Consider the following 22,653-nt stretch of genomic DNA (forward strand, 5'->3'; position numbering starts at 1 on the left):
GAGACTCAGTTAAAGCCAAAGGCTGACTGACAGCAGGGGTGTGAGCTGCTGCCCTAATAATCTCCATTACAGAGGGCACAGGCTGCAAAGGCTGGGGCCGCCCAGGTGAAAATGGTGTGCTGCACTGTACTGGGCCTTTAGGGGCAGCGGGTCCGGTGGGGGGGGAACGGGGAGCGTGGCGGCGAAATGCGCTGACAGAATTAAGGCATTAGCGAGGCAGCCGAGCGGGAGCGCAAACATGACCCTGCTGTCAGACTCCCGTCTGTGCCCAGTCACATCCATTCCCTCTCCCGTCACTCAGGGCCCCTCTCCAGAGCCAGCACGCACGCCCCCTTTCGGCTGCTGTCTTTAGAGACACAGCGTCACGGGGGGGGGGATCACGCGGGGCGGGGCCCCTTCTGACCACACACGTGACGTACGAGACCCCGTGGCCTTGCGTTGTCCCTTGACGCCATCAACAAATCTCCACCAGTGACAACAAGGAATTACAAGGGCGGGGATTTAAACGGGGGAGGAAGATAAGGTATCCAATACGGCAATGGACGACCGAAGGGTGGTGATGAAAGCAGCAACTCAGCAGCACATCTGAGATGGGATTCGCTTGTGGTGAAAACACACACACACACACACACACACACACACCACTGTTACTAACAGTTAAAAAACAACCAGCATACCAACAAAATATACTAAAACAGCACCTTAATTAATGCAAGTTAGTGTAGATAGCCAGGTAGACACTCTAAACCCCACTCCCACACCCAACAACCTGTTGTCTTTATTATACAATATTTTAGTTGCTCATCCAAGGCAAATTTCACTGCTCAGATTTTTACGTATTATCAATTGGATGGAGACTCCATGCTCAGGGTGTACACTGCAGTGCCCCACCTGAGATGTGAACCTGCAAACCTTTGTTTTATAAGCCAAGCCACTGTACCCCCAACGTCCCACCCACCGCAATATTATTGCTGATTGGGCCTGATGTCGTAATCCCCCCCGAGTCCCTCTGGAGTTGGATTAGAGCTTCACAGACAGAGAACCCGGGTGGTATCCCAGCATCCTTCACTGCTGTACAGTGATTTGTACAGGAAATCCAATCTCAGGCTACACACAGCGAGCTTCATCCGAAGGGTCTGTGGGATAATCCCTCTCTCCTCCACAGCACAGACAGTGCCATCACGACCTGCAGGGGTAAGATCACTCTGCGTCACTCCAAGGACCCTCCTGAAAACAAAATATACCTGAATTACAACAACAGCGATCACTATTAGTATTATGACAACATATGTGTCAAGACATCATTGAAAATTTTATAAGTATCTGAAAATTTCAGTATTTAAATATTTGCATATTGTGTAAAATGTATGTTACTTGCATCGTATAAAATGTATCTGGTATTATGTGCCATGCGTTATATGCCAGAAACCTATTTTGGATTGCATATTTAATTTTTTAAATATTAATTGCATATTTACATATATACCTTTTTCATTGGGGCACATTATGATATAAGAATGAATCTTTTGGCTTGTTCTTGTATTTTTATTTTTTATCATACAGTAGTAACTAATAGTCTTATTATGTAGGTAAAGTATTTAAATATTTGGAATTTTGCTTGTTTTCATCTCAGCTCAACACCAAATCACATCTGAGAGTTCCCTTAACTGCAGTCATGAAGTTGCATTGATTAAATCCTACAGTGCGTCAGGTATCAGCATCATCACACAGACAGAGAAAATGAGCAGGGGAAATAGCTAAGCTGCTTATCTTGACCTTGTAGGAGTCATGTTTGCTGTTTTTTTTTCCCATCAGCCCCCTGGCCTCCACTACTGTGTGAGAGGAAGTGTGAGGCAAGTTTTGAACCTCCAGTGAAATGCTACTTTGGTTTTTTTTTTTTTTCTTCCTCATTTTCTGCCCAATTTGGAATGGCCAATTCCCCGAATTCTGGAATGTCCAATTTGTCATCATCAATTGTGGTCCCATTGCACAACCCCCGCTGTCAATCCGGGAGAGCGTGGACAAGCACGTGCCCTCCTCCGAGACACATGGTGTCAGCCGCTGCTTCTTTGCGCACTGAGGTCCACAAGCTAAGCTAGCACAGAGATGAGTCGGAGGAAGTAATTTCATATGTAGCTTTGGCACGTAGACCACAGGCGCCCGATCGGCCAGCAGGGGTCACTGTTGGGACCGAAGCCCCTGCCGACGTACCCACCCCTATCCCCAGCTGAACAAAGCCAACGTGCTCCACCTGTGAGCTCCCGGTCACTGTCGGCTAGTGACACGGTCGGGTTCGAACCTGGGCAGTAGCGCTCAGTCTCCACTCAGAACAAGCGTTTTTTCTGACTGACCCACTCGGGAGCGCCACTTCTGGTTTTGAATAATGACTATTAATTTCAGTTCTAAGCAAAATTGCAGTTGTTAATGCGCAAGGTGTGTAGAACATAACACAGGACACTCCCGGACAACGGTGGCCTACAGTGTCCCTGTAGTACAACTAAATCCTCTGTCCCCCGTTTCTGGTGACAGAGGCAGGTGGCAGGGACCCCGTGCACAGCCCGCCGTACAGACGGCACACAGCGTGAGTCTGTCTCCTCACCGTCCCCCTCGCAGGCACCGATTGGCCGGCGACACCGGCCTCTCGCCAGGGCTACACGGTGACGCCAGACCCTGGCCCTACTGGCTCAGAGAGGCAGCGCTAACACACAGCTGCCTCGGTGTACATCGCCTTGACATTAATTCGCAATGAGTCCGCCCATAGGCTGCTGCAGCAGGCTCTTTCCGCAGCTATAACATCAGAACAAACGGCCAAACAGCGCAAAAAAACAGCCGAGCATTGCTGGTGCTTGAGTTCGTCTGCATCACTATACTGCACACCCACAGGTCTGTGACATCCTAATTACTTAACGGATGTTACAAACCTTAATTACTTAACTGACTGAATGGGAGCTGATTGAGAGGCATGTCAAAAATTCTCAAGACTGCGGGTGGACACTCGTGCCTTGCGCATTACTGATGAGTTACATTACACTACCATCATTTAGCAGACACTCTTATCCAGAGAAACTTACATAGGTTACAGTTTTATCCATTTTTACAGCAGGATCTTTACTGAGACCATTGTGAGTTAAGTACCTTGCCCAAGGGTACAACAGCACTGCCTCAAACCTTTTGGGCTGCTCCTTAATATTATGCTACATTGAGTCTGACTGGGTATTGATTTGAGATCAGAGCTTGGATCAAATTCTCTGAGAGCCAGGAAGTGACATCACAATGAGGACTGGGGAATTTGGTACTCACTGTGAATGAGTGTGGTGAACAGTTCAGCTCACCTACAGATGGAAAGGTATGAATTTTAGACACTGGAGTTTTAAACAAAGGTTTTGATTGGTAAACATCCCCTTGCATAAAAATCTTCTACCCGGTCTTTTCTCCCTCTTGTATAAAAAAATTGTTTGTTAGATGTTCCAAGAGTATTTCATTGTACTAATCTCCAGCTCTTTACTGTCCCATTCTGTCATTTCTGTGGGGCATTGACAACCTCCTCCTAACTGCCAGGAATCCCTTCCTCATACTCCAATCCAAAGACATCCTAATCATTCTAGTGCCATGTGAACAGCCCACCTTTAAAACAACTTTCTGATATAAAAGGCATTTTATCATACACAGAGTGCATTTCTCACATTAAATAATGTAAGGAAATGTATTCATTTTTTTTTTTTAATTGTTTACTTCAACAGCAGTCTTGAGATGCACACCAAGCGAGGTCAGCGGCCTCCAAGCATGTTATCTAACATGAGGGCGAGTATTGGATTTTCAGATCAGCGAAGTGGGCTCGCAAGCCGCCCAAATCGCAGACGAGAGTGCAATTGCTCCGCATCGTGTGGGAGGATGCGCCCAGCACGGGGCCAGAGATCAGCAGGCTCCTCGCTGCGTTAGCTCCGCTCGACATCGCTGTCTCGGTGAGAACGGGAGACAGGTAGAGGCGTCCACAGCAAACAGCGTCCACCCCAAGAGGACCACAGAGCGTGCTGCCCGAAAAAAATCACACAAGACCTCGGGGCTGGGCACGTGTGATTCTGACACAGGGACAGCAACAAGCACAGGAGTAGCGATGACTTTATGATCATGATCACGCAACATTACAGCCCCCACACCCTCTCTCCCTCCATCCCTCCCCCTCTCTCTGCGATGTGTTATGCCCCCAGCCCAAGGCGTCGGCTGGCTGCTCTTATCTCATGACTCTCCTGCGGAGTGATCTGATTGGCCCTGATGCTCCTCACTGGGCGCTGCGTTGGATCTGGGTGCTCTGTGGGAGCGGTGAGGGTCTGGCCAGCATGAGGGACCTTCCCAAAGCTGCAGTCCCAGGGCTCCGCCCGGCCGCGCTGCAGAGGGTTATTAGAGCGTGGCAGATACGGGTCTGTGAGTCACCACTCCAAACAGCCCTGAGACGGTACTGTAAGCCAGACTGATACGCTACATACACAAACACACACACACACACACACACACACTGTACAGTAAACCAGTCTGATACACTACATACACAAACACACACACACACACACACACACACACAGTACAGAAAACCAGTCTGATACACTACATACACACCACACACACACACACACACACACACACACACACACACACACACACACACACACACACTGACTGTACTGTAAACCAGTCTGATACACTACATACACACCACACACACACACAATACTGTAAGCCAGCCTAGTACAGTACATATACAAACACACACACACCAAGACTGTACTGTAAGCTACCCTGATACAGTACATATGCTAAACATACTGGACATGCACGCAATGTGCACACATTCATACACACACCAAATCTGCACAATACAGCAATCTGAACAGGAGAGCCTTACAGCCTGTATAATCACACCAACAGCAGAAGGATGCAGAGTGACTGACCACGGATCTTCATTTTGCTGTTAGCTCCTCCTACTGTTGGAAAAGAGGCCCTGCTTTATGTAAGTGCAGCTGGACCAGAGGGGGCCGAGCGAAATTATCTGGAACAGCAGAAAGTGAATTACTACAACACCTGCCCACCTGTACTTTCTCTTAGAGGAAAAAACAGGCACACATCACCCCCTCAAAATCCCCTCAGCGCTGAGTTTTTCATTTCCGTCCGGAAAAAAGGAAAAGCATAAAAACTCGCTTTACTGAGCATTATGGCATATGGCAAGGGATACAGCCATATGTACGGGGCGGAGTCCAGAGAGGGGTCGTACCCGGCCAACAGGACGAGGATGCTAACCCCCCCCCCCATTCTAGGGCAATCGCAGACAAAAAGGTAAAGAGACGTTGAGAGAAAGAGCAGGAGGAATGGAGAGAGAGATGGAGGAATGGAGAGAGAGATGATGGAAATTAAAAGAGAGAGAATGCAAGCGCCATTTTTGTACCTGTGGGTCATAGCAGACTCAGGTAACAGTGTGAGAAGGGGGTTCTAGAATCACAGGGGGTTCTAGAATCAAAGGTGTTTCTAGAATCTTTGTTCAAACCCCAGGTTCACTGGGGGGGCACAGAGCACAGCTGACAGCCCTCCACTGAGGGAAGCCGGTGCCCTCAGATGGAACTCGGGTGGGGGGCGCCTGACAATGGGAATCTATCCACTCCGCTAGAGCACTGACCCAGTATGTCTGTGGCACCAATTAGGAGGTGCCAGGCTGCCAGCCTCGCTCAGTGCCAACCACAGGGCAGACTGCCGGCAGCCAGGCAGAGCCAGAGCCGGAAACCGGGCAGCAACACACTGACACACATACAACATGGAGAAAACACAATGCAGGCCGGAGGCTTACACAGGCAACGGTGAACAAGTGCTGAGGAGACAGAAACACACACACACACACACACACACACACACACACACGCAGAAAATGGTGAACAAGTCGAAGAGGGGGGAGGGGCACAGTGGCCACACAACCCCAATACAGACAAACTCAGATATCCACTCTTTAGGCAGACAGCTCAAATGCACACAGGCAGGACATTACATCACATGCAATACCAGTATGGCCACACACACACACAGGTATCCACAGCCAGATGGGCACAATGCAGACAGCCATGTAAGCACACGGACACACAGGCATAACACACACACAAACAGACACACATATATGCACACAGGCACACACATATGCGAAGACAGACACACAGACACGCACACACATAAATACAAAACAGGCACAGAGAACACCTAAGACAACAGCACCCAACATTCACACCCAGCTGCCCGAGTCAAAAGAACCCCAACACCCCCCTCCTGCCCCAGAATCCCCCCGACGCCCCCCCCCCCCCAAAAAATCCTCCACACAACCTCTGTGGGAACAGCCACAGAGCTGACGCTAATGAGTCCCCATTCCTGTGCCAGCTAGCGCAGCTTTCTGCGGATCCCAGCAAGTTTCACCATCAAAACGTTGTCAGACAAAACTGCGTCGCCGGTTTGTCATTCAGCATTTTATCCAATTTACATTTCAAAGGCCTGGGGCTGACCCCTCCATAAACCCAATTTGAGGCTGGAATTTGGTCATTTAATTTGGTAATTTGATGTGCGTGTGAGGGTCAGGTGATTTAATTTAGGATTTCTGTAAAAAAATTGTTTCACACAAATTTTGCGACCTTTGGAGAAGGATTACAAATTTGTGATTAAAAAAATATTTCCCTTGATTGATAAACCTCTCCTTTAACGTTTGTGGAGACTTAAAAAAAATTGTAATTAATATTTTATTTGCCTCCTTTCATTCAACCCATTTGCAACCCCAAGTGCCTCACAGAAAAGGAAAAAATATTAATGACATGCTAAAAACAAGCTGATGGGAGAGGAACTTACTTACCCCTTAAAAGGATATGAACTAATTTCACACATCTTTGGCGTGGACATTAAACGATAACCTTTTCCTTTACCCTCACTTCCTCTGCAGCTGTAACAAAAAACTCCTTTCAACCGTGTTTAATTAAGAGATAAGAACTCTTCTCCAGCGCTGGCAGAAATCACCTCTCCTTTCATTTCTGAAGCCGTCAAAGCTCGCATCTTTAGCCCAAACACTGCTGAATCAGCCAAAGCCTTGCAGAGAGCCCACCCGCACACTCAGCCCTCTCCTGCTGCCTGAGCCTGGTGCATCATGGGAAACGCACTCACAGTGATCAGGTCTTTTCAACATTCGCTCTGTATTTGCTGCTTGTTTGTTAATAATAATAATAATAATAATAATAATAATAGTAATAAAAACAACACATTATTATTAACCACATTGACTTTTACCAGGATGCCAGTTTGATCTCCCTGGCCACTCCCTTGGTTCTCTGTATTTATATGACCACATGCCCCTCAGAGATTAAAGAGGATCAGATACATACATACATACATACATACAACAAACACATCAAGACAGAATGCAGGACAACACCGCCTACATAAATCGATCTAAAAGGCTCGAAATAATGCACCGTTTTTTCATTAATACAGCTTTAGTGATTTCCATAAATGACCAGATTCCTGAAGGGAGTTAAGAGCTCTGGTGCTTAGCCATGCGCGCCGATTGTGTGCGCACGCGTGCGCATACACACGCATGTGCGTGCATGTTTGTGAATACATGTGCACGCGTATGGGAGGATGTGCATTTCGGCATGAGACAGATGTGAATGATTTATCCAGTGATAAGATTTCTTCTTCTAATCTACATATAAGCTTGTTTATACGTTGCTGTTTGAGACATGCAACTGCTTTCAATTTCTCTGCGTTACCCACACTAACTGTATATGAAACGCTGCCGGAGCCTGAAGCCTTCGGCGGGAGGTCACAGAGTGAAATCATGGTATTTACTACGCGTGCTTAATGGTCATAATTCATATTCAAAGCTGAGACCATGCAGAAAATAGCTTGCTCATATCAGCCACAATAACCTTCTTAGGAAAGAAAGAGTAGGTATATACTGGCACACCAAAACGGCTGGTTCTTCCTGTCAGATTACTAGTATGGTAATAAGCGTCCCTGCAATGCCAACTCGGTTTGGCTGTTCTGAGCACTCTAATAAGTGTGCTAAAACTGCCTAACAATGACTTAGCTCGGCTTCCTGGCTGAGCTGTTGTAATTAAAACGTCAGAGTCGATTTGTCCTGTTTTATATCGTTTCGAGCAAAGCCTAGACTAAAGCGCACGTAACCCAGCCCTGAGAAATTCCGCAATATCAGGGAACACAGCATACTAGCGAATATAACTACTTCAGGCTTGATGTTACCTAATTAGGCTGTATATCACTTGGGAAATCTGGCAAGACACAGCAGCATTTAATCAATTACTGGATGCAAAGGGAATAACATATCCAGTAGTTTCAAAGCATGTGCACTAAACCCATCGCTTTGTGGAAGTCGATTCAATATCTGCGGTCGAGAAGGCTTGTTTTCGGCAGCGCCTCTGACGAACACACGCTGCTCGATCCCCACTTTTGACAGCAATTAGGGATATGCTACACACCGAGCTTCCAAACTGTGCTTTTCCGGCTGTCACATTTTCCTGCTGACCCCCGCTCAGCGCCGACGTGTTCCACCCCTTCACTCGTTCCTACCCCTCTCTTCCGTTTCACACTCCGTTTCCTCTCCCCGTTCATTAATGCTCGTCCGCTTGTCACAGGCGGCGCGGCGCGGCGCAGCGCAGAGCCGCGGAAAGCGCTTCTTCGCCTGCAAAGCCGCCGTGTTTCACGGTCCCAGTGGATTCGGCAGCGTCTGACAGCCTACAGAAGTGCCTGTCTCAGCAAGCGCTCAACTGCGAGAGCACCACTACTTAACCTACTACCGACCCTGTCAGGAAATAACATCGAACAAAACTTTTAAGAGCTTTTTTTTTTTTTACCTCGTCCATCGCGGATGGATGGTCATAAATTGTTAGTTTCAATCCCAGTTTCCGGCACAGAGACATTTTCCGTTGGGGATCAGTATCTCAAGACATCGTTTTAATTTCGGCCAGGTGGATGTAATTAACGGACGTTGTGAGATCGGTTTTGTTGTAGTTTCTAAGTGGTTCTTTCTCATCCAAGTCCCATTTCCAGGTAATTATCACCTGTGTGCCATTTAGAAATTATCGCTGAGTCTTTAACCCCACACACCTTAAACTTCTGGCAAACTAAAATAAAGACTGGGGGTCAGAGGTGTGACCTGAATGTAATTTTCTGTATTGGTCAGGTGTTTTATAAAGAAAATGGCACAAAGAGGAAAAAACTGAATGAATCCTCTCTGAAGCACCTAGCTTCCTTTACTTGTATGAACGATGCCCCAGTAGTACCTAATACTGTGCAAAAATAGCTTCCGAAGAGGAACACTTGTGGAGGGAAAGTCGCAGCTTGGCTGACATCGCCGAAAAGGACTCTACCCTGACTGTGTTTGAAACAAAAGGATACATAATATTCTTGCGTTTTTCTCTCAGGAGGGAGAAAAACGCCTGGTGCGCGGTTCAGTGGCAAACAATCACGCTTTATGACCGGCCACGCCTTCTCGGAAAGAGAAGCAGTAAATCTAGGTTTAAGACACCAAAAGGGCGCCGGGGTAACGGTTTAATTTAGAATTTGTTTTGTTTTGCGTTTCCCATTTGTGATGTGAATGGGAAGGATCACACGTCTGCCCTTTGAGGATAAAGTCATTTCTGAATAAATCCCGCTGGTGCATCTGTACAGAGCCCACGTGATTGAGCGAAATCACACTCCGTCTCCCAGGATTTTACTCAAATAAAAAGTTAAAACGCTTTCACAGCCTTGTCGTGGTCAAAAAAGTTGTATTTAATAATTATGTATTAAAAGAACTCCACTAATTTTTTGATTTTGATGATATTTCACTACACTTTTATTTAAAGCAGTAAAACTCTTCATTGCATTTTGACTTCACATCAGTTCAATTCAGTGGTGTCCTAGGGACCATGGAAGTCAAAGCAGTTGTCGAAAGAGCAGTTATTTACAATAGGAAATGTAACCAGCGATAACTATGTTGTACAACTGTATACAGAATGATATAAAACACAAATCTATGCATACAGTGCATATATATCCAGTTACAAGAAAAGATGTTTCGTTATGAAATCACAACAGGCAGGACGATATTTCAAAATGTTCTTTATCTAGCATAACTCCCTCTCTCTCTCTGTCTCTTTCTCTCTAACCCTAACCCTAACCCCTTCTCCCTCTCTCCCTAACCCTACCCGAACCCACTCAACCTTTTTCTCTCCCTAACCCTAACCCTATCCAAACCCACTCCCCTTTTCTCTGTCTCTCAGTCCTCCCCCAAGGCTGGCAAAGATGAAAACAAGGATAGAATTGTTGGAAACTCTGCAGAGCAAAAGGTTGCTAGATCACCCTCCAAAAGTGACTCTGTGTGAAAGGGGGTGTAGCATCTGTGTAAGTGTGTACCATCTTTCATGCGACTTACTGCACTTTGTACTTGATCTTGTAAACTGGTATGGGTTGAAATGGTCGCTCACAGAGGGCAGGGCTGGATTGGGACCTAATCAAGCAACCATGGGATGCTGCAAAAGTCTCTAGATCTTGCAACAAAAATGGCAAGTTGGCAGCACCAGGGAGGAAAACTCGGGGGGTCTTGGTCCAACAAAAGTTTCCCGGATGGAGGAGGACTCGTGTTGTTTGTCCAAACAGAGACCCTGTGAATACTGGGACAGTCCATGACAGTGTGACGTATCTAAAGGACAAATGTAAGGATGTGGAAACCTCAGACAACTGACATTGCTACCCCTGGACTAGCCTGCGAGGAGGAGAGGGAGATGGGGGCAAGAAAGCAAGCCGAAATCTGTAGATCCATGTCCTGATGAATCACTTCCACATGAGTGAGCGAGGGAAGAAGAGGGAGAGAGAAGAAAAGAGAACAGGGCAAAGCCTGTGAAAGCAGCCCTGTCTCTTAACCACCCAGTTTGAATAAAGGACGGGCAAGGCTGCGTCTGATTGGACGGGGGTGCTCAGTTTGAATGGGGGAGTGGCATGGAGGGGGCGGCAGGGGTGCCCACCTGCTGCTACGGAAACAATTGATTGGCACTCCTCTCTCTCTCTCTCTCTCTCTCCGAGCAGAGCAGGCCTAGCTGACACCACAGAGCCCAGGGCAGTTAGGCAGATACACAATAAGGACAATAATGTTGCTCTCATACGCCCCCTGTCTGCACTGTGTGAAATAACGTCTATCTGTTGTGCACGTACTTGCCAAGTCCTCCGCTAGCTACTAGTAATAACTTGCATCTGTTTCAAAGCGCTGGGGTTAGCCTGCTGGGAGGCTAGGAGAATGGATCCCTCTTCTCTTCAGTCCAGCTTCAGACCCTACATACTGGCCAGGTCAGTGTGTTCTGTAACCTCAGGACACCCAGCTCCTTGCATCTTGGCTCCCCTAATGAAGTATAACTGACCTTCTCTTACATGCTTACATTACAGGATGTGTTATATCGCTGTGCATGTGTATAGCCCTTGTGTTTTTATCGAAGCATGCATATTCTACTTATTACTGCGCTGTGTACAGGGTGTATCATCTGTGTAAGGGTATACCGTCTTTCATGTTACTTTATTAGATGCATTTGGACTTGCTCTTTGTAAGTCACACTTGATAGACCATCTGCCAAATTATTATATGTAAAATGTTGTGTTGTGCAGTACATGCTGGTGATCGCCAATTAGCTACAAACACAGACAATGTACCCTTATTTGCTGTTATCCCAGACCCGTTTTGTTTTGTACTGTTAACAAGCATGCAAATTTAAAATAAAGCTCACCCACTTGCAACTGATCTCTATCCACATGACTGCATCCAATGTGAATACACCCTCTTTTGTTGCGCTTTGCATGAAAATATTTTAGTAACTAAATAAAATAATAATCCACTTGTTACTGTCAAGATTATTTAATTTAATAGTTTTAACAATTATCAGATTTTTTGGTTTTCTGCCCCTGTTGTTTGTTGACCATGAGCAGCCAGTCATATATTCATAACGTGCAGATATGCTCAGGGAAGATTAGGGACTTAGATGAACATGCAGTTGTTTATCCAACATTGCCGTGACTGGGAGCGTTGCTTTCAGCTCAACCCCATTATCCACCCCCGGGTCTCTGTACAATCCCATTAAACCCCACGCCATTTCAGATATGAAAGAAAGGGGCTCACAGAATGGGGAGGTGACTTCTGCGTGCTGGTGTCATCTTCGTCATCCTCATCATCAGGCCATTTGTTTGGAGGGGAGTTGTGAATGAACCAGCTCAGCACATAGCACTAGAAAGCATAAACTCCACTATCTTCATGTGTGAAGGATGGTGCTCACTGCACAGCGTGTAAAATATTTTACTTGCTTCCGTCACAATGAAAAGCAGTTGCACAACAAAGATAAATGGTGTTTTGCTGGAGGAACCACTGACATGTTGTTTGGAATAATCTGATCTTGGAGAGCTTCGCTTACACCACTGGAAATGCCCTGCACAATCATGGTGATTTGTGTTACTTGGCTTTGCATTTGTGGTCATTAAAAATTAAATGTTAACAGCTTTTCTGTAGGGCACTTCAGTAACAATGCACAGAGGTTGTGAAATTGCTGAGCTATGCGTCTTTGTTTTTTTTTCTGTGATGATTTCTGGTTCCCTGGGTTTTGGTGGACTGATCCAGCAGATTCGCACAGTGACCGGCGATTGACCTGACCCTGTCCGGGATGCCGGCCACCTAATCTGATTACCCTGCTGTTTCTGCCCAAAGGGGCAAGATAAGCCCTTCGATTATCAGAGATGAGGGGGCTTTATGAAAAGGCTTAAGCGGACTCCACAGCTCTGCTCTGACCACATATTCATCAGCATGTGCACACACTCACGCTTTCACTCCAAACACCACACTCAAACGTTGATACAGAGCAGATACACATACACTCACTCAAACAGGCACATGCAAAACACAAAGGTTTCTGTACAAACTCTATTAGTTCTGATGTGCACACACACACACACACACACGCGCACACACACACACACACACACACACACACAGACACACACACGCGCACACACACACACACACACACACGCGCACACACACACACACACACACACAGACACACACGCGCACACACACGCACACACACACACACACGCACACACACACGCACACACACACACACACAAACTACTGTATATTCACCCATAGCCCAGTGAATGGTCCTCCCTGTGTGTCCACTGCCAGACTCTTTGCGCTTTAGAAGTAATTTATTACAACCACTTAAGGAAGCAGCGGCTTTGGTCCTTTGGAAGCTCTTCAAATGGTCGGCTCTTACAATAAAAGACAGAGTTAGGAGGAGGGATACGTCTCTGACAGAGAGAGAGCAGGCCAGCCGGCCCTTTGTGCCAACACCTGGCAGGATTTCCTCTTTCCAGTCCTTGCTCCTTACAAGGTGACCCATGACACGAGCGTCTGAGGGGATGGAGAGTGATGCCTTCCTTTGCCCGCCCGCGCTCTCTTCCTGTCCGAGATCAGGGTTATCTCTGACAGAGGGGGGCCTCTTAATCAAAACACACCGCCCGCCCCCACGCTAAACCACACAGCCGTCAGCGTCAGACCCCTCCAGACCTCACACCCACAGCAGATGTTGGGCTATTTGGAGGAGGAGGGATTGGTGGGGGGGGGGGGGGGGGGGGGGGATAGGGACAGGGGGAGTGAGAGGGAGTGGAAAGAGTTCTTGAGCGTGTTTTCTGATTTGTCGGAACAGTGAAGCGATTCACAATACTTTCCATCTGGGCTCAGACAGGACGCAGGGATAAATACTGTATGTTCTGTTGATGTTTAAAATGCATGGAATAACTCATCCTCTCTGCCATGTGCTGAGGTGCAGAGGCCGCAGTGTGGAAAGGCTTTTGTTTAGATAGTCTGAGCAGACCACTCATCTGAGAGGGACACAGTGACGGCAGAGGTTTGGCTGCCCGGCTGTCTTCAAAGCCCTGCTCTGCAATATATTTTACCCCCCTAGCATTTTATTTACATTTAAAAACTGCACTTCCTCCAAATTAATCTGTCTGCTCGCAGCTGCTCAGGCATTTCTTCTGATGGGGGAAAACGGTGGCCATGGTCAAGATGGAATCGGTGAGGTTTCAATTATTTTAGCATATGTGCGTGACATGTTAAAAATCAACTGGATGAGTAGAGGAGACAAATAGAAATACTAGCCTTCGCTTTCCCACACTGTATTCAAAGAAATATTGTAGGAAATGGCTTTGAATCTGGTTTTGAAGCGCTTCTACTAAGAACTGAGCCAAGATAAACACTACACCACAGGCCCACAGAGGCAGAGCTGAATTCATAAGTCTGAATGACCACAAACATCAGTAACTAACCCAGCTGTGCCAGCTGTATCAGCCGCAGTATCATCTCATCTTCATCGGCTTAGTGACACGTGACTGTTTTCATGTTTCTCCTAAAAGGGTCATTACTCATCTGCTATGTATTCAATTCACTGCTATTGAGAAAGAAGACATCTGAAAACACAGTCTTCTCCTACCACGAGGCACAATTAACATGATCTGCTGCTTGCAAATGGAATGTAACACTGTTTTGACATGTGCAACATCCTGACGAACTGTATGTTGTCTGTTACAGATTCTGTTTGATATTGCATAACGATTATCTCATGCATTGTGCATTGCCCTGAATAACGGATGCAAAATGATGAAAATCGGAGGGAAACATTAATCTCCACACGTTTAAACCTATGCAAGGCAACCTCAACACTCATAAAAATCATGTGTGCATTCACACAAAAGAGGAGCTGTTTCCCTCCAGGCCCACAGCACCTGTGTTTGCATCTCTGCCACTCCGCACACAGAACCCCAACGTTGGAGCAATTCTGGAGTAACGTTGCCACAATGTGAAATGGCTCATTAGTGCGCATGCCTGAGGAGATCCGTAACATGGGCTCGTTTAGATGAATAATGAAGGGAAGCACTCACATGGCCGTGGGCTGGACTCCGGCACCCCTGACCTCTGATGACCTGGAGGTGCAGGACAATCCGAGGTGTCTCTGACATTTTTGGCAGCAACCCGGCCACAGCTGAGGGTCTGTGAGCCAATTTCCCCTCAGATCCAGAGACAATGACATGATGCGATTACCCACAATGCGGAGCAGGCTTCACATTGGAGTATTTTTGGAAATGTGCACTCATTTTTTTCGCCTTCTCTATCTGTTGTGGTGAAATAGTGGTCCTTTTGATGATTCTCCATCTCTCTGTTCATTGTATATTGGGTGTGTCTCTGTTTTGACATGTGCAGCATCATTTTGATTACAGAGAATTTCTAATCTCATCACGTCTTTCTCCATACTGAAATGACCCAGAAATTCCAAGAAGGGTGTTGTTCCTGCGTTTTACTAGACATGTTGTGTATTTACTTGGCTGCAGGCACTATCTAGAGTGACATACAGAGCATTAGAAATCACAGTGCAGAATAAAAATAACAGATAAGCAAGCAAAATATATAGTTGCATATAATTACCAAAGGATACACAGAAGCATTAAAAACACAATTCTGTCACAAAACTCCATTATGAATCATGATCATAACACGGCTGACTTTCAATACAGTTAAAAATGGCAGATTTGCTACAAATCTTTGAATTTGTTCAGTTGTCAGTTCAATTGTCAGATTCAGACAGTTCCAGGCCAGATGAATCCAGGTGCAGTCTGCATGGTTTGGAAACTCCAGAGATGGGGGCTGGAGCAATGGGTTCTCCCTGAGTGCATTTTCCAAAGTCGGGAATGTGGCATTTGAGGCATATGCCTTGGTCTTCCATATTTCATACCCTCAATCAGAGGTGTGATAAATTATTTACGCAAACAGTGATGGGGCATGAGAGCACTTTGGGAGGTCACACCGTAGCACATCGCTGCACCCACTCCTCCCCACTCATTGATAGCTATTTGCTTACATTATTTATTTGCTTATCAGACACCCAAGTTTCAGAGCTTACATTTTTACACATTCTCAGAGTCACACTCTTCTATATTTACCGAGGCCATTCAGGTTATGCACATTTCTCCAGGATAAAACATGAATCACTGAGACCTGAACCTCCAACCTCAGGATCAACAGTAACCTCCTTCACTCACTACGCCACAGACTTCGGGTCCCTGTCCAGAAGATTGCAAATGGTTGTTTAAGCTGTGCGGGCACGCCATCATAATGAAACAGTCAAAACGGGGGGTGGGGGTTGGGGGTTGGGGGGGGGGGGGGGGTGTATGGATCTGATTCTTTCCTGCATGCTGTTCATAAGGGCACCTTTACCCCCACCACATGTGCCTGGGATCCTCCTGTCTTTGGCCACTGATTCTGGATTATTATGAAATTTTACACTAAGTGGTTGGGGTTAGGGTTGGGGTGGATCAGGTGGGCAAGCAGATTTTAGGTCTGTTGTCATGGAGAGAAAGTACATCGACCACCCAGATTAAACTCTCCTGCCTTACTCTGCACACCTGTACAGTATGACCAGGTAAATGAGCAGACAGGGGCTCAAGTCACAATGAGGAGATCTTCATCAAAACAAAAAAAGTTGATATATTGATATTCAGTATGTTAGTATATTAATTGCTGTCAAGTATATATTCAGTATATTAATTCAGTATCATTTTCAGTATTCGGTGTCTTTTTTAAATTTTCTTTTTACGGGAGAGGGGGAGAGCCAGTCATCTCTCCGTGGAACCTTACTTTCTTTCTCCAAAGGCGACATCTTGTGGTATTATCTGGTAATGCGCAATGCGATTCTTATTTCTGATTAAGACTTAATCTTATGCGCTTTATTAAGTCGTAACAAACATTCTTTTAGTGTACAAAACGGTACGTTAAGCACACATACAAATCACATATTCTCCATATATCTCTTTTATACATCAAGTATTGATACAAATAGAATGCCAACCCGCAGCCGTACTGTCCTGTACCAGCCTGTGGTTCATCATATCGGGTGTTTTGTTTTGCAAATTATATGCAGCAGATTCAATGATTTTTGTCATTATGGAATGGCTGATCATAGCATCATAGTAAATTACACGAGACATTCAAATAATTTGCAAATTGAATATGTACAGAGAATGTGCCAAGAGAATAGAGTTTCTTAAAATCTTTTATTTTTCTTAGCAAAACGCCCCAAAGCGGCAGTTTCTCAGTGTGATGGGCGTGGTCTATATCGTACACCAATGAAATACCTCGGTTCTCACGCTGTCATTTCATTGGTGCATCCAAAGGGGCAAAGTTGAAAGGTAACTAGCGAGTGCAGTGGCGTGCCTGACAACCGATTTAGGACAATCGCAACTTGCTTTAACGAATTTTCCACCAGTGTTTTCAAACTGGTAAATGGCTGCAGTCAAGTTATAGCGATCAGCTGCAGCAAGAGAAACAATGTAATCATCGAGTTGTGTTAATTACCAACGAATACTGTGTATTCTAGGGTCATTTTGCAAGCCGTGCTTGATGTAGCTATCCTGATTTAACCTGCCTTGACTAATCAACCGAAGAAGTTCGTGGTTAATGTTAGTCAACGAGATAGCTAACGTTAGGAGACTTCTTTTGATATAGCTACCGTGAGTCTAGCCAGGATGCAGCATAGCTAACGGAATCTCGTTTTTAAAAAGGTCGTTAACCGTTAGCTGGCTAACATTAGCTACATGGTGTTAGATGGTGCATCTTCAGATTTTCAGTTACAATGGAGTTTCTTCCTATCCTTGAGCCAGAAGACAAGCCTCGAAACTCAATCTGGTAATTTACTGCCATCCACTTTTGTTATTGTTCTCTTAGCTCTTTGAGCTCTCTGGGCACTCATGAGTGATCTTTCATCAGATCTTGTGATCTGTCTGGCACTGACGCTTGTTCATGTGTGGTGTGTGGTGTCCTCTTTGTGCAACTTAAATCCGTTTTTATTAGATGCACAGTGTAAGTTAAATAGCTTTTGCTGAATGTATTGATGTTATGCTACAGGTATGCCGTGGTGCCTCGCGGTGGCGGCCCTGGAGTCAGTGTAGGACACACCTGCACCTATGTCCCGGGCGAGGACGGGGGAAAAGGAAAGATACTCATCGTCGGGGGAGCCAATCCTAACGGCAGCTTCTCAGAGTCCCATGTCTTAGATCTTGGTAAGTTCCAGCGCAGGTACTTGTCGATAGGTTATGTTGTGAAGCTGTGGGATTCCTGTACTTAACTGTAATACAAGCCAGTTGTGTTCCGTAGGACTCCCGGGTATGGTCAGTGAAAGGCAGGGCTCAAACAGCTGTACGAGGCAGCCTTGAGCAGAGAAGCGCCTTTAAACTGTCTGACCCACTCAGGAGCTTGGAATATATTCATAGGCATGTTCTTACAGTAAGCTGAGCAGGGACATGCTATTCTGCATCAGGCTCAGATTGCATCTTGTGTCTGAACGATGGTCATTGTATATTTTAGCTTCATTATTTCACGTCTCTTTGAAACCAACCTGTAAAATATTGCATGTTCTTATTCCCATAATTGTCTTTAACTGCCATTACAAAATTTTACTATTTGGCTATACGTTACAGCTACTGTTTTCTCAACTGTAGCGCATTTCTCAACCAATGTGGAGACTGAGAGATAGAGTGATCGATAGTGCACTTGTATATATGTATTATGCATATAGTATTAAACATCAAACACAGGTCTGCAGAGGTCTCATAACAAAAAGCACACTTTCATACTCATTTATCATGATTATTAATTTCATGTATTCATTATTCAGAGTCTAGATCATGAGATTATTGATCACCAGCATGTCAGTTATGGTATAGCACATTCATGTGTCTTGATCTTGTGTATGTCTTTTGAATGTTACTGGTTAGAGTAGTTCTGTCTTTACACATACAGCTTTTGCTCTTAGGGTTACTGGAGTCCTCTCTACTGTTGTAGTGCTTCATTAGTCTCTAGTATAGTGTTATGGTTAGTTTTTTGTTATTTCGGCCTTGTCTGCTGTGGCCAATGTTGGAAAGTGGGCCGTATTTGGAGACCCTCAGGTCTGACGGCGCACCTGTTCCCCGAGCAGATCGTCACGAGTGGGACGTCCCGGAGTGGGGGGGTCTGCTGGCACGGTACGAGCACTGCAGCTTCACACCCGAGAGCAGCCCGTGCAGCCTGTGGGTGTTCGGCGGCGCCCAGCAGAGCGGGAACCGCAGCTGTGTGCAGGCCTTACACATGGCAGGTAAAGGGCAGCAGCAAACTGTTGCATTCTGGGAAATGGGTGTCTGTCTGTCTGTCTGTCTGTGCTTGTCTGTGTCTGTGTGTGTGCTTTACCTCACATTACAGCAGATAAATGCATTCAGATATATTTGCTCAAGCTGGTTACATATATACTGAAAACTAAACAGCTCACACTCGGCTTGTGAATTTTAGTTTTTGTGTTCAATGTTTAGGCTTGAATTAATACTTTAAAATGAGGTTATAACCCATGGCCCTTTGAAGACCCTTACCTCAGACTTATGATTTATATTATTTGATCTGACATGTCTCAGTTCCTGTTGATGCTAATTTTTATGAAGAGCCATGTAGTGGTTTTTGTTCAGCCTTTGTATGTGTGTGTGTGCCTGTGTGTGTAGACAGCGGGTCGTGGAAGAGCGTGCAGGTGAAAGGGACACCCCCTTCGGCCAGGACGTACCACACCAACTCGGCCTGCGTGGGGGACAGGCTGTTCGTCTTCTCTGGAGGGGAGGCCGGGGCCACGCCCGTCTCCGACCCGCAGCTCCACGTCTTCGACTCAGGTCACTCCCGTTCACTCAGCTTTTTTCTTTTCTCAATAATAACCAAGCACCCAGAACCGTTTTAATATTCAAATTTTAATATTCAGTCTTCTTCTTTTTTTTTAATATATCAAGATCCACATACACCCCCACTTTAGGAAACAACATCAGTCTTTGGGTCATTCTCGAACCTAACACATTTGTGGATTGTGTGAAGTGTTGCGCATTCATGTTCTCCTCCGCCCCGTTTGCAGTGTCTTTAACCTGGTCACAGCCAGAGACCCAGGGCAGGCCACCCTCAGCCAGGCATGGCCACGTGGTGGCAGCGGTGGGATCCAAGCTCTACATTCATGGCGGCCTGTCGGGGGAGAAGTTCCACAGTGACATGTACTCCCTGGACACTGGTAAGGAACCTCAGTAATGGCTGTGTGTAAACAGGCTCAACAGGCTTTTCATAATCCTGTGAAAAGTCAGCAGCTCTTGCCAGTCCAGACAACCACATATCTGTAGTCTGGAGACCTGGATGGTGAGAAATGTAGAAAAATCACATTTATGTTAATGAAATATCAACTAATATAATATATACTAATATAAAATAATGCCCACTAAAATCCAGTAGCCCCCATTTTTTTTTCATTTATTATATTTTTCCCATTTTTTCTCCTTTGTTTCTTTGCAGTATTTAATGTACACATTTGATGTTCTTGATTGAGTACATTTTTATATTTCTGATGTAGATTTTATTCAAAGGGTACTGACCTAAAAGGAAAATGCTGAGAGATGCAGGTGTGTCACCAGTGTGTTGTGTTGATGTTGCAGTGTCGCTGAAGTGGGAGCGGGTTCGAGCGAAGGGTGACACCCCTCCGGGCGTGGCCGCCCACTCGGCCATGGTCCTTGGGAAGAGCATCTACATATTTGGCGGGATGACGCCCAACGGGGCGGTTAACTCCATGTACAGATTCCATGCTGGTGAGGCATGCTGGGGCCGTTTTTCCCTCTGTGACTTGATGAAGTGGCCCTTGAGATGGTGGTGTCCTTTCCATGTTTTCTGTCTGACCGAGTGGATCCTGCAGTAACAATATCTTGCCACTAGAGGGGCGGACAAACAAGTCACAGCTTTGAATAGTGCCTCTTCTGTGTTTTTGTTAGGTGACACGATAGGAACCTGTTTGAAGTGTTTATTTTTATTTATTCTTAACCTGAAAAGTCTGAACAGCTGCTCAAAAAATTGCAGAAAATTTGAGTTGTATGGACCTTATTGTCAGCATTGGCATATATTCCTGTACTGTGTAATATATTTCCGACTTGTCAGGAATAAGGGAGCCACACTCTGGTTCTACGTATCTTTGGAGTCACTTAAAAAACAAGCATATATCACAGCAACATCACTGTGGTGTTTGTTGCGGGGTGTTGTGAGATACTGTTTGTTCCTGCAAGATGTTTTTCTGAAGCACTCTTGTAAGAGTGCTCAAGGAATTGATTATATTATTTTATTGTTTTTAACCAGTTTAATATATTAATTTGTCTGTGAGTTGGATTGTGAACATATTGCATAGTAACGTACAGGTCATATTTAGCTGCACAGAGAATTCTTTGGCAGTCAGCTGTACCATTGAGGAACTCATAGGAGGCACTCATAGGAGTGTTAACTTTTCAGAGACACTTTGTTTAGTGGGAACTTTGAAAATGGGACTTCTACATTTTGTGGACCATTGCAGGTTCTAACTTTTCCTTCCTCTCCTCCTCTCCTGTCACCCTGAGCAGACAGACAGCGCTGGACCCTGCTAAACTTCGAGGGCGATCTGCCCCCCAACAGACTGGACCATTCTATGTGTGTGGTACCGTGGCGCGTCGGAGCAGAGGTGGGCGGAGAGGGGGACCGGGCCTCTGAGCCCGAGACCGTGAACCTGTGTTTCATCTTCGGAGGCATGGACACCGGGGGCGTGATCCACAGTGACTGTGTTGTAACTGTGCTGGCATGAACTGAGATGTGTGTCAAGAAAGCCTTGTGTCCAGAAAGTGTTTTTTTTTTTTTTTTTTTTTTATTAAAAAGTTTTACATCAAACTTTGATGCTTCAGTGTGTTGCTGAATATTTCAGCCTTTCCAAGTGCATTTCCACCAATATCAGTTTGCTGCACCGATAACAATTTGGAACAGTGTAGACTTAACTGTGTAAACTTACTTTGATGTAAGATACATTATTGAATAATAATAAGGAAATAAGGAAAAATTCACGTCCAACCATGTAAGGAGAGCGGAACCAAACAGATTCAGCATGAACACACTGAAATGTGGTCTTCACTCTAGTAGAGGGGTTCCCAGCTCTCCTCGGGTGATGCACATCTCATGGTACACTGCGAAACTCTCCACATTAAGGAGAGCAGGGCGCTTAACCGAAAGATTACTGGTTGAATTCCTCCCTACGGCACCACCATTGTATCCTTGGGCAAGGTACTTAACCCACAACCGCCTCGGTAATCCAGCTGTATGAATGGATAATGTAAAAATGGTAACCTTTGTAAGTCACCCTGGATAAGAACTATAAAAATGAGGGCAATAAAAAAATATTTCTTGTATCACACAGTTATTTGCGTTTTCACAGTAGAAACCTATAGTCATCCAGAATGACCAAATTTTAAATAAACAAGTAACTTGTTAACATATGCTTGTTATGTCTGACACCCTGTGCCCATAGACCCACCCACCCCCACCAAGTTCCCACTTCAATATATGAGGAAGCCCCTTGCAAAGTGCTTGAAAATGGAAGTGATAAGCCTGAGTCCAGGCTGACTTAAATCTCCACGTCACAGTGAAGAGAACCACCCTCTACACAGTTCAGCGAGTCCAATATGTACACCTGTGCTGCCCTGTAGAGAAAGCAGCCAATG

General features: G+C 45.6%; 1 protein-coding gene across 1 annotated transcript; it reads left to right on the top strand.

The window, feature by feature from the left end:
* The first annotated feature begins 17,321 nt into the window (after window positions 1-17,321).
* rabepk (Rab9 effector protein with kelch motifs) lies at window positions 17,322-21,746 on the top strand. The gene is made up of 7 exons (XM_036529873.1): window positions 17,322-17,785; window positions 18,005-18,159; window positions 19,074-19,229; window positions 19,624-19,785; window positions 20,019-20,168; window positions 20,584-20,733; window positions 21,529-21,746. The coding sequence occupies exons 1-7, from the start codon at window positions 17,733-17,735 to the stop codon at window positions 21,744-21,746; spliced, it is 1,044 nt and encodes a 347-aa protein (XP_036385766.1). The 5' UTR covers window positions 17,322-17,732.
* Window positions 21,747-22,653: the final 907 nt, after the last annotated feature.

The sequence above is a fragment of the Megalops cyprinoides genome, chromosome 5 (genome assembly GCF_013368585.1).
Source record: "Megalops cyprinoides isolate fMegCyp1 chromosome 5, fMegCyp1.pri, whole genome shotgun sequence".
In the NCBI taxonomy this organism is placed as follows: Eukaryota; Metazoa; Chordata; class Actinopteri; order Elopiformes; family Megalopidae; genus Megalops; species Megalops cyprinoides.